This window comes from Plecotus auritus (assembly GCF_963455305.1).
Source record: "Plecotus auritus genome assembly, chromosome: 15".
Taxonomy (NCBI): Eukaryota; Metazoa; Chordata; class Mammalia; order Chiroptera; family Vespertilionidae; genus Plecotus; species Plecotus auritus.
The window spans coordinates 1,818,663-1,831,052 of record NC_137781.1 but is presented as its reverse complement, the minus strand read 5'-3'; the positions used below and the strand labels follow the sequence as shown (position 1 = coordinate 1,831,052).

Here is a 12,390-nt window from a genome sequence, read left to right as displayed (position 1 = left end):
AGAGGGAGAGATAGAAATATCCACGATGAGAGAGAATCATGGATCGGCTGCCTCCTGCACGCCCCCTGCTGGGCATCGAGCCCACAACCCGGGCGTATGCCCTTGACCGGGAATCGAACCCGGGACCCTTCAGTCTGCAGACGGACGCTCTGTCCACTGAGCCACACGGGCCAGGGCTCCATTGATTCTTAGGGAGAGTGGAAGGGAGAGGGGGAGACAGAGAGACACTTCGATGTGAGAGAAACTCATCGATGGGTTGCCTCCTGCATCCGCCCCGACCAGGGCCCGGGCCAGGGAGGATCCTGCAACCGAGGTACATGCCCTTGACCGGAATCGAACCCGGGACCCTTCCGTCCGCAGGCTGGCGCTCTAACCATTGAGCACCACCGGCCAGAGCACGATCTTCTAACCCAGCAGGCACGGGGGGAGTGGGGGGGGCGCTTTCCCGTCTCTGCAGGGGACCCTGGGGCCCAGGAGGAGGCGTGTGACTTCCCAACTGCCCCTCAACCAGCAAGAGGAACTAAAGACGTCGGTGAGAAACGTGACTATAATTCAGTGTTTTCTGTAGCAAAGCCAGGCTGGGCGCTGAGCGGGGGCTGGAGCTTGGGCTGGGAGCCGGGAGCTGGGCAGCCCCCCGCCATGGGTGGCAGGCAGGCACCCTGCCTCCCCCGTCGGCGCCAGGCCTGCCTGAGTCACGAGTTGTTTGCCTGCTGCCTGGGAGGACAGCTCAGGCCCAGCTGACCCCGGAGACACCACCCCCACATCCCCATCATCATGGGAAAAACACTTGAGTGATCAAGAGCAAATGTCCTCTCATGGGGTGGAGGCGGGGCCCCCAGAGAGGGTCCCCAGGCGGTGTGAGCAGGAGAGCCCTCCCCCCACCACCGCCAGGACAGGATGCAGAGAGACCTGGGGTTCCTGAGGGCATGGACTGTGTGGAAAGCATTACTGAGGCAGGTCCCGGGGCCTCCTGGGTCGGCAAAGACAGACAGGAAGCCAGCCAGCCGGGCCCTCGAACCCTCCATGGCCTGGCTGTCCTGGTCTCACGCAAGCCCCCGGCACCATGGCCCTGTCCTGGTGACCTCTGTCCAAGGTCAGTCCAAGGTCAGCATCCCGCCTGGCCCTGGGCGGCCTGAGCTCACAGGAGGTGGGTTGCTGCCCTCAGAGCCTTGGGCTTCTGGTATGAAATGGGGGGCAGGGGTGGTGACGGGAGAGCATCTGGGCCCAGGGGCGCCCCGTTGGGGGGGGGGGGGGCGGGCAGCCACTGCCACAGACTCTGTTGATGCTTCATTCAGCTTCAGGTCTCCATCCCCAAAGAATGGTTTTCTTTTATTTTTTAAAATATATTTTCACTGCCCTCGCCGGATTGGCTCAGTGGATAGAGCATCGGCCTGCGGACTGAAGGGTCCCAGGTTCGATTCCGGTCAAGGGCATGTACCTTGGTTGCGGGCACATCCCCAGTGGGAGGTGTGCAGGAGGCAGCTGATTGATGTTTCTCTCTCATCGATGTTTCTAACTCTCTATCCCTCTCCCTTCCTCTCTGTAAAAAATCAATAAAATATATATTAAAAAATAAAAATAAAAAATCAATAAAATATATTAAAAAATAAATAAATCAAGTAAAATACATTTTCACTGAATTCAGAGAGGAAGGGAGAGGAAGAGAGAGAGAGAGAAACATCCATGAGGAGAGAGAACCATGGATCGGCTGCCTCCTGCATGCCCTCCACTGGGGATGGAGCCCACAACCCGGGCATGTGCCCTGACCGGGAATCGAACCCTGACCTCCTGGTTCCTAGGTTGATGCTCAGCCACGGAGCCACGCCGGCCAGCCGGGCCACCCAGGACACTTGTTTTTTTTTGTTTCTTTGTTTTTGTATGTTTTAAAATATATTTTATTGATTTTTTGACCGGAATCGAACCTGGGACCCTTCAGTCCGCAGGCCGACGCTCTATCCACTGAGCCACACCGGCCGGGGCCACCCAGGACACTTTGATGCGTCCAGGCCTGTGTGAGCCCTGGGCCTGGCTCCGAGGGCGAGTGGCAGGAAGCGGCTGGGGGGCAGGTGCCGGGTGGTTGGGTTGCAGGTCAGGGTCACGGGGGACCCAGCACCCAGGGAGGCAACTGATCGATGTTTCTAACTCTATCCCTCTCCCTTCCTCTCTGTAAAAAATCAATAAAATATATATATTTTTTAAAAAAGAACGTGCAAAGCGGACCGGAAAAAAACCATATTTGGGAGACAAAGAGGGTGAAAAGATATAAGTAGGGGAACTTCCTCCATGTTGAGGCCCAGAATTTGAAATACAGTTTTCTCGAATAATAATAATAATAATAATAATAATAATCCTATATAATAAAAGGCGAATATGCAAATTGTCCCTCCAGGAGTTCGACCTTCCAGGAGTTTGAGCGCTCACTCTGACGTGTGCTGACCACCAGGGGGCGGTGTGGGATGAAGGCAGGCCGCAGCCAGCAGGTAGCAGCCGGGGAAGGAAGGCCCTGATTGGCCCTGATCGCCAGCCAGGCCTAGGGACCCTACCTGTGCATGAATTTCATGCACCGGGCCTCTAGTAATAATAATAATAATAATAATAATAATAATGAGGTGTAACTCCATCTCTCTAAGCGTTGCTTGGTGCTTTTCCAGTCTTCTGTAACAAGGACACCCGCCTGGGTGGTGGGCTCGGTCCCCCGTGGGGGGCGTGCAGGAGGCAGCGGGTCCATGATTCTCTCTCATCATGGATGTTTCTCTCCCTCTCCCTTCCTCTCGGAAATCAATTAAAAAATATATATATTTTTTAAAAGGCGGCGGGGGGGGGGGGGGGGAGGGCCCGAGGGCCCGAGGGCCCGAAGGCCCTGAGGGCCCCCGGCCGTCCTGAGGGGCTGGGGAGGGAGGAGGCAGAGCTTCAGACCTGGAGTCCCCCCCGCCCCCCAGAAGAAGCAGCCAGGTGACACGTGGACACGGTAGATACTTGTTTATATAATAATAATAATAATAATAACAACAACAATAACAAAATAACAATGTGTTAACAAACTGTGGGAATAAAAAAACACCTGTCTGAGGGTCCCCAGCCTGCAGGGCGGGGCCGGTGTAGCACCATTGGGGCGCGAAGGGCGGGGGGGGGGCGGGGGGAGGCACTGAGGTCCGTGCGGCTGTCAGTGGTCTGTCTGTCTGTCCGTCTCCCGTCCTGCCAGCCGGGGGCGGGGTCAGCCGTGGCAGGTGAGGCAGCACTGGGCGCGGATGCTGGGCAGCCGGCAGCGGCCGAGGAGGCGGAGCCTCTCACAGGAGCCGAAGGGCAGCCGGTCCAGCTCGCAGCCTGGGGGGGCACGGGGGCCGGGGGGTCAAGGGGGGCACGGGGGGCGGGGGGTCAAGGGGGGTTCAGGGGCTGGGGGGTCAAGGGGGGCACGGGGGCCGGGTGGTCAAGGGGGGGTACGGGGGCCGGAGGGTCAAGGGGGGCACGGGGGCCAGGGGGTCAAGGGGGGGTACGGGGGCCGGAGGGTCAAGGGGGGCACGGGGGCCGGGGGGTCAAGGGGGGGCACAGGGGCCGGGGGATCAAGCGGGGGCATGGGGGCCGGATGGTCAAGGGGGGGGCCGGGGGCCGGGGGGTCAAGAGGGGACACGGCACCCTAGCCTGTCTTGCTCAGTGGATAGAGCGTCGGCCTGCGGACTGAAAGGTCCCGGGTTCGATTCCCAGTCAAGGGCACATGCCCGGGTTGCAGGCTCGATCTCCAGTGTGGGGTGTGCAGGAGGCAGCCGATCCGTGATTCTCTCTCATCATGGATGTTTCTCTCTCTCCCTTCCTCTCTGAGATCAATAAAAATATTTTTAAAAAAAGAGGGGGCACGGAGGCTGGGGGGTCAGGGCTCCCGCCCCTGCTCCCTGGAACTATTTTGGTTTTCTTTGTTTCGTTTTCAAGTACTGACTTTATTTTTATTTTATTTTAAATCCTCCCCCGAGGACATTTCCCCATTGATTTGTAGGGAGAGTGGGGGAGGGAGGGAGAGACAGAGAGAAACGTCAATGGGAGAGAGACACATCCATGGGTTGCCACCCGCACGCGCCCTGACCAGGGCCCAGGCCAGGGAGGAGCCTGCCACCGAGGTACGTGCCCTTGACCGGAATCGAACCCGGGACCCTTTGGTCCGCAGGCCGACGCTCTATCCACTGAGCCACCCCGGCCAGGGCCCTGGAGCTATTTTGGGAAGCAGCTGCGTCCAGGCCCCTGACCTCTGACCCCGCCCGGTGCTGCTGACGGCCCTCAGCTGCCACCCCGGCCGGAACGTGTGTCCTGTTGCTGCCTCTTAACATGGGGGCCGGGGGGGGGGGGGTTCCCTCCTTTGTCCGTGCCCCCGCCTCCACGCCGGCAGCTGCCTCGCCGGGGTGACCTCACACCCTGGGGCTCCCAGGCTCTCCTGACGTCCTCCTGTCGGGCCTCGCAGCCCCATGAGTCACCCCCACATCCTGGGGACTCCAGGTGCCAGCATCCCAGTCTCCCCCACCCCCACCCCCGGGCGGGCTGCAGCCGGGAAACTCCCTTGTGGGGGCAGCTCATGGCTCGGCCACCTGACCTCCCTCCAACGCCAGAACCGCCCCGGCCGTGTGGCTCAGTGGATAGAGCGTCGGCCTGCGGACGGAAGGGTCCCGGGTTCGATTCCGGTCAAGGGCATGCACCTTGGTTGCGGGCTCCTCCCCGGCTTTGGTCGGGGCGCGTGCAGGAGGCCACCCATCGATGTGTCTCTCTCCCTCTCCCTCTCTCTCTAAACATCAATGGGAAAATATCCTCGGGGGAGGAAGAACAAGCAAAACAAAGACAGAACCTCAGGGGTAGCTTGTCCTTGGTTCTGGCCCCAAAGGCCTCTGTTCCCGCCCTCCCCCCCACCCCCACCCCTGCCCTCGGACCCATGTGAGAGCCAAGAGCAGCAGGCCCCAGCGGCGCCCTGAAGGCAGGTGTGTGGCGTCAGCGGCCGCATGCAGACGCCAGGAGGCCGGGGCAGGGGGAGGGCAGGGGGAGGGCAGGGGGAGGGCAGGCTGAGGCCGGCGGGCGGGTGGCATTTCTGCTGGGAGTGCAGGCAGACGGGGCAGACCCCAGGCCCCGAGGGCCCCCGGCCGTCCTGAGGGGCTGGGGACCGACAGCGGACGGGCTGGGAGCTGTGGGGTCCCCTCACTGGACAGGCGCCTGGGCCTGTATCCTGACGTCCTGATGGGGTGACAGTGGCTTCCAGGGAAGACGCCGTGTCCCCCGAGAACCTCTGGGCCCTTCTCCCCCGAGTCCTCACAGATGCTCGGCGCCCCCCTCATCCCCCGCTTTGTCCAAGGACGGGCGGGCCATCAGCTCTTTAGAGACGAGGACGCAGAGGCCAGAGGGGAAGTGGGGGCCCAGGTGCTCAGCATGGCGGGTGTCAGGGCTGCAGGAAGTGTGTGTGTGTGTGTGCATGTGTATGTGTGTGCACCTGTGTTTATGTGTGTGCATGTGTGCACACTCACATGTACACTGAGTGGCCAGATGATGATGATCTCTGAACGCATAATAATCTGGCCACTCAGTGTGTGTGTGTGTGTGTGTATACATATATATATATATATACACACACACATATATATATACATATACATATATATACATATATATGTATATGTATATGTATATATTAGAGGCCCGGTGCATGAATTCGTGCATGGGTGGGGTCCGGCCAGCCTGGCCAGGGGGAGGGGACATGGGCGGTTGGCTGGCCTGCCTGCTGGTCGAACTCCTGGTCGAGGGGACCATTTGCATATTAGCCTTTTATTCTATAGGATGTACACTGAGTGGCCAGATGATTATGTGTTCAGAGATGATCATCATCTGGCCACTCGGTGTGTATGCATGTGGGCACGTGGGCATGTGTATGTATGCGCATACCTGTGTGCATGCACATGTATGCATATTCACATGTATATGTGTGGGCACATGGGCGTGTGCGTGTGCGTGTGAGGGCGTGTGCCTGTGTGTGTCCTGACCCTCCTCTGGCTCAGGCCCTTCCTCCAGGAGGACCAGCTGGCCCAGAAGCTGGGCGTGTGGGGGACCCTGGGAGGGAGGCATCGATCGGGCTGGGGCTCAGCGGGGTCCAGTGCCTGGCCTCAGGGACATCCCCGGCCTCACTGTGACCCAGAGAAAGGGAGAAAGAGGTTGCCCAAGGTCGTACAGCAAGGTCACCCCAAGGTCACACAGCAAGGTCGCCCCAAAGGCACACAGCAAGGTCACCCCAAGGCCACACAGCAAGGTCACCCAAGGTCACGCAGCAAAGGTCGCATAGCAAGGTCGTCGAGGTCACACAGCAAAGGTCGCACAGCAAGGTCACGCAGCAAGGTTAGCAAGGTCGTCAAGGTCACACAGCAAGGTCGCCCCAAGGCCACACAGCAAGGTCACCCCAAGGTCACACAACAAGATCGTCAAGGTCACGCAGCAAAGGTCGCACGGCAAGATCGTCAAGGTCACCCAAGGTCACAGAGCAAGGTCACCCCAAGGTCACACAGCAACATGGGGTGAGGCCGCTGCCCGATTCTTCCCGCGCCAGAGAAGGCTGGATCCCCATCCAGCCCCGGCTTCCCCAGGGCACCCCTGCTCAGCCCTGCCCCGGGGGTGCCGCAGGGCGACCCCCCTTCTCCCCGAGGCCGGGACACTCACGCCGCTGCTGCTCGGAGATCTCGCAGTCCTGGGTGCCGCACGGGCGGGAGCTGGCGGGCCAGGGCTCATGGCTGCACTGCCCGTTGTCCTCCTCGGGCAGCCCCCGGTGGGTATTCACGCACCGGATCACACGCCGCTGCACGCCCCCCCCGCAGGGGGCCGAGCACTGCGGGGGGGGGGGCAGAGGGTCCCCGTCACCGCCCGCCTCGTGGTGGGCCACAGCCTCTCCCTGCTCCCAGCCCCGCCCCTCAGGCCTCCTGGGGGGCCGGCGGGTCCCCAGGCCCTGGCACCCCTGCTGCCCTGGGGAGGGCCTGGGGGGAGGCCGGGGCAGCCACGGGCAGCAAGGGAGGAGTCGCCTCCCTGGCCAGGTCTGTCCTTCCCAGCTGGGATCTGACCTTTTTATCAGCTTTGTTTTTTTAATGCTTTTGTTTTTGTTTTTTAGTATATTTTTATTGATTTCAGAGAGGAAAGGAGAGGGAGAGAGAGAGAGAGAAACATCAATAATGACCGGCTGGCGTGGCTCCGTGGTTGAGCATCAACCTGTGAACCAGGAGGTCAGGGTTCGATTCCCGGTCAGGGCACAGGCCCGGGTTGCGGGCTCGATCCCCAGTGTGGGGCGTGCAGGAGGCAGCCGATCCATGATTCTCTCTCCCTCTCCCTTCCTCTCCGAAATCAATAAAAACACTTAAAAAAGGAAAAGAAGCCCTGGCCGGTGTGGCTCAGTGGATAGAGCGTCAGCCTGCGGACGGAAGGGTCCCGGGTTCGATTCCAGTCAAGGGCACATGCCCAGGTTGTGGGCTCGATCCCCAGTGGGGGGGCGTGCAGGAGGCAGCCGATCCATGGTTCCCTCTCATCATTGATGTTTCTCTCTCTCTCTCCCTTCCTCTCTGAAATCAATAAAGAAATATATTACAAAAAATAAAAATAAAAGAAACATCAATAATAATCCTCTCCCGAGGATATTTTCCCATTGATTTTTAGGGCGAGTGGAAGGAAGAGGGAGAGACAGAGAGAAACATCGATGGGAGAGAGACACCTGGATGGGTTGCCTCCTGCACGCACCCCGGCCAGGGCCAGGGATCGAGCCTGCAACCCAGGTGCGTGCCCTTGACCAGAATCAAACCCGGGACCCTTCAGTCTGCAGGCCCAGGCTCTATCCACTGAGCCACACCGGCCAGCCTGCCCCTGGGCCGCCCCTTCACACCAATGACCCCCTGAGGTCTCAACTGGAACCCCCCTCCCTGGAGGCCTCCCTGACATGCCCTCCCCCCTCCCCCCTCGTGCTCTCCCCCCGCCCCCCCCCCGTGTCTGCAGTGCCCACGGGGAGCCGGCCTTCGGGCCCCTCACCTCGCCCCAGGGCCCCACCGCCCACTTGGTGCAGGGGTGCGTGTTGCAGGGCCGTGTGGCGTTGGGTCTCAGCGCCTCCGGGCACAGGCCGGGCTGCGGGCAGGTCACCAGGCGATGCTGCTCGCCGCCTCCGCAGGCCTCGGAGCACTGGGGACCGGGACGGGGTAGCAAGCAGGGGTCAGGGTCAGGGGGCAGGGCAGGGGCAGGCCGGGGAGCCCGACCCCCACCCCGCCGCCCTCCCCCTCCAGGCCCCGGACTCACCTCCCTCCAGGAGGAGGTGTACCAGCTCAGGCAGGGCTGCGTCCCGCAGGGCTGGCGGGCGGGCGGCTGGGCAGGCCCCGGCCGGCAGTGGAAGGGCCGCAGCGGCCGGAGGTCCCGCGTGTCCACGCACTGCACGTCCCGCACCGAGAGCCCTCCCCCACAGCTGCGGGAGCACTGGGGGCGGGGGGGAGGGGGGACAGGCATGTGGACAGGGCGCAGGCGCACCCACAGCCACCGGACCGGCCACACCCCACCTCCCCTGCCGGGCTGTGTCCCTCCAAGGCCCGGGGGGAGGCCGCCCGGGAGAGGCCGGAGGGAGAAAGGAGAGTCGGTGAGCCCTGGCCGGTTTGGGTTCTTCTGGTTAATGTATTCTTCCCGGAGGCCCGGTGCGCGAAATTCGTGCACGGGGGAGGGGGGTCCCCTCAGCCCAGCCTGCACCCTCTCCAATCCAGGACATCCCTCTCACCATCTGGGACCACTAACTGCTCACCTGCCTGCCTGCTTGTCTCCCCTAACTGCCCCTCTGATGGCCTGGTCACTCCCAACTGCCCCCCCCCGCCGGCCTGGTCACCCCTAACTTCCACCCCGCTGGCCTGGTCGCCCCTAACTGCCCCCCGCCGGCCTGGTCGCCCCTTACTGCCCCCCCCACCAGCCTGGTCACCCCTTACTGCTTCTCTGCTGGCCGGGTCACCCCTAACTTCCACCCCACCAGCCTGGTCACCTCCAACTGCTCTCCCCGCCAGCCTGGTCACCCCTAACTTCCACCCCACCAGCCTGGTCACTTCCAACTGCCCCCCCCCCGCCGGCCTGGTCACCCCTAACTTCCACCCCACCAGCCTGGTCACCCCTAACTGCCCTCTGCTGGCCTGGTCACCCCCAACTGCCCCCCCCGCCGGCATGGTCACCCCTAACTTCCACCCCGCCAGCCTGGTCGCCCCTTACTGCCCCCCCCCGCCAGCCTGGTCGCCCCTCACTGACCCCCCCCACCGGCCTGGTCACCCCTCACTGAGCCCCCCCACTGGCCTGGTCGCCCCTTACTGCCCCCCCCCCCCCGCTGGCCTAGTTGCCCCTCACTGACCACCCCCCACCAGCCTGGTCGTCCCTTACTGCCCCTCCCGCCGGCCTGGTCACCCCTTACTGCCCCCCCCACCGGCCTGATCGCCCCTCACTGACCCCCCCCCCACCGGCCTGGTCACCCCACGCAGCCTGTTCGGTTGTTTTGGTTGTGACGGTCACTTAGGCTTTTATATATAGATGGATTTCAGAGCAGAAGGGAGAGGGAGAGAGAGATAAACATCCATGATGAGATAATCATGGATCAGCTGCCTCCTGCACGCCCCCCACTGGGGATCAAGCCCCCAACTGGGCCTGTGCCCTGAGCGGGAATCGAACTGTGACCTCCTAGTTCCTAGGTCGGTGCTCAACCACTGAGCCAGGTCAGCCGGGCGCCCTGGCCGGTGTGGCTCAATGGGTGGAACATCAGCCTGCAGAGGGAAGGGTCCTGGGTTCGATTCCCGGTCAGGGCACATGCCGGGGTTGTGGGCTCCATCCCCAGTGGGGGGCGTGCAGGAGGCAGCGGATCCATGATTCTCTCTGATCATGGATGTTTCTCCCTCTCCCTCTCCCCCTCCCTTCCTCTGAAATCAAGATATTAAAAAAAAAAAAAGGACTTGGTAAGAGTGAGAAAGGGTGCAGGCCTGGGGAGCAGATGGCCACACCTCCCCGCGCCCCCCCCAAAAGCTGCAGGGATTAACCGGGAGCTGGGGGCCTGCAGCTGGGACCCCGCCCCCCTCGCCCTGGGTCACTGTGGGTCAGCAGGCCCCTCCGCCGCCCCACGCACACACCTTACTCCAGTTGCCCGCGTGCCACGTGGCGCAGGGACGCAGGTGGCAGCGGCGCGCGGGCTGCGGGCGGCCCTCGGGCGCACAGTCCTCCTCTCGCCCGGAGCTGCAGCGCACGACCCTCCAGGAGGCACCGAGGCCGCAGGTGGTGGAGCACTGGGGGGTGGGGCCGGGGGCGTGAGGGCGGGCGCCCCACCCCTCCCTCCAGCCCCACATCCGGGCCCGCCCACCCGGGGAGCAGGGGGAGCGGGGGCGGGGCGTCTGCGTCTGCGCTGCCAGGGCCTCAGTTTTCTCATCTGCAAAATGGGCTCCTCAGGGGACGGCGAGGGTGAGAAGTCCGTGCTTAGCGGGGACACAGGGGAGGGGACCCAGCTGTGCAGACAGACCAGCTGGGAAGGGGGTCTGGGGGCCTCACTGGGCCTCTGCCGGTCCCCCCCCCCCCGACCCCCACCCCAATGTCCCTCCTCCTGCAGGGACAATCTGGGGTCTGGGAGGGGGAGCCGGGGGGCAGTGGGGTTCCATGCCTCTCGGACCGCTGCAGGCCCCAAGAGCAGGTACAGCCGGAGGAGAGAGCCTGGGGGCCCTGCTAATGGGGGGCTGCCCCACCCCAGCCACAGCTGTGGGGGTGGGGTGAGCTCCCCGTCCTCGGGGGCATTCAAGGCTGAGGGAGAGGAACACTCCGGCTGCCCCTCATCAGTGGCCCCCGTGCTGGTCAGGGAAGGGCCTGTGCGGCCTCCAGAGCCACAGGGAGGTGGGGCCCCTCGGCCTACCCCACCCACCGCTCAGCAGGGAAACGGAGGCAGGGGGGCCGTGACCCCCCGACACTTGCCTGGCTCCAGTCTCCCACTTCCCAGCTGGCATTCCTGGTCGGCGGCGGGTCCAAGGGGTCCGGCGGCGGGGCCTCGGGGACCCTACTGCTGTCGGAGGGACTGACCCCAGCCGGGCTCAGGGGGGTCAGTGCCCCAGGCTCCTGGTCCCCAGGCACCGCTGGGGTCTGCAGGTCCCGTGGGACCAGGCCGGGGTGAGCGTCAGGCAGAGAGGCCGCGGGAGGAGCGCCCCCCACGGGGGGCCACAGCTCCTCGGAGTCAGGATTCGGCGAGGGGTAGGCGGGGGACAAAGGGGGTGACTCGGGCATCCCCGGCAGGGGCATCCCCGGGGGACCTAGGGCGCCCTCCTCATCCTCGGGGACCTCATTGGTGCTCTCCCACCGCGGAGGGGGCGGCCAGCTGGGGGCCAGGGACTCATCGGGGCTCCCGGAGGTGGTAGGCGTCTCGCCCACAGAAGCGGGGGGCCAGGGTGAGCTGGGGGGCCCGCGGGCCGGGGTCCCCGCGGGGCCATCCTCCTCGGGTAAGAAGTTGAGCAGCGGGTCCCAGGGCGTCTGCTCCGAAAGTGGGGGCAGGTGGGGGCCAGCCTGGCTGGGCCGAGGCGCGGGGGGCTGTGTGGGGGGCTCAGCGGGGCCGCTCTGGGGTGGTGGGGAGGCGGGCCGGTCCCCTGTGCCCACGGGGTGCTGCGGGCCCGGTGCCTCGTCCTCGTCCTCGTCCTCGTCCTCGTCCTGGGACAGGTTCTCGTGGAACTGGATGAAGTTGTAGTCGTAGTAGAAGTCGTCCACCACGGCGGGCCCCGGCGGGCCCAGCTCCGGCCCCTCCTCGCCGATGGCGTTGCCCTGGCCCGTGGGCTCAGCCGGCGATGCGGGGGGCGGAGGGTGGTGGACCAGGTGCCGGGGCACGAAGTCCACCTCATTGTCCAGCTCCCGGCTGAAGAAGCCGCTGCTGCCCGAGCCTTCGGGGGCGTCCGGGAGGCCCAGGTTCTGCAGGCAGGGCCGCAGGAGGCACGGGGCCTGGCTGGGCGGCCGCTCGGCCTCGTCACAGGGGACCCCGGTGTCGTGGGTGCAGGCGACAGCTCGCCGCTTCGTGCCCGGCCCGCAAGTCACGGAGCACTGCGGGGACGGCCACGGGGTGGGTGGGTCGGCCAGGAGCTCACCGCCGACCCCAGAGCCCGCTCCGGCCCCACCCGGCCCCACATGCCCCCGGCATCCCAGTCCCCCCGGGTTTGGGAACTGGCTGGACCTGGAAGGCCCAGCCCCCCTCCCACCAGGGTGCCTGGCAATCAGGGCCCCCCCTTGCAGCCCATCCCAAGAATGGAGCCGCCTGGCCAAGGTGGCTCAATGGTTAAGCGTCGACCTAGGAACCAGGAGGTCAGGGTTCAATTCTCGCTCAGGGCACATGCCCGCCCAGGTTTCGGGTTTGATCCCCAGTGGGGGGGCGTGCAG

General features: G+C 63.9%; 1 protein-coding gene across 1 annotated transcript in view; it reads right to left on the bottom strand.

Annotated features, from left to right (window-relative positions):
• Positions 1-3,098: 3,098 nt before the first annotated feature.
• Positions 3,099-12,390, bottom strand: part of ADAMTS7 (ADAM metallopeptidase with thrombospondin type 1 motif 7) — a gene marked incomplete at its 5' end in the record, with an annotated part of 51,368 nt that continues 42,076 nt past the window's right edge. Inside the window, 6 exons of the mRNA XM_080651577.1 lie at positions 3,099-3,324; positions 6,673-6,838; positions 8,020-8,166; positions 8,281-8,454; positions 10,125-10,277; positions 10,951-12,057. Of these exons, the coding sequence (XP_080507703.1) occupies positions 3,215-3,324; positions 6,673-6,838; positions 8,020-8,166; positions 8,281-8,454; positions 10,125-10,277; positions 10,951-12,057 (1,857 nt within the window). The 3' untranslated portion in view covers positions 3,099-3,214. The remainder of the gene's footprint in view (positions 3,325-6,672; positions 6,839-8,019; positions 8,167-8,280; positions 8,455-10,124; positions 10,278-10,950; positions 12,058-12,390) is intronic.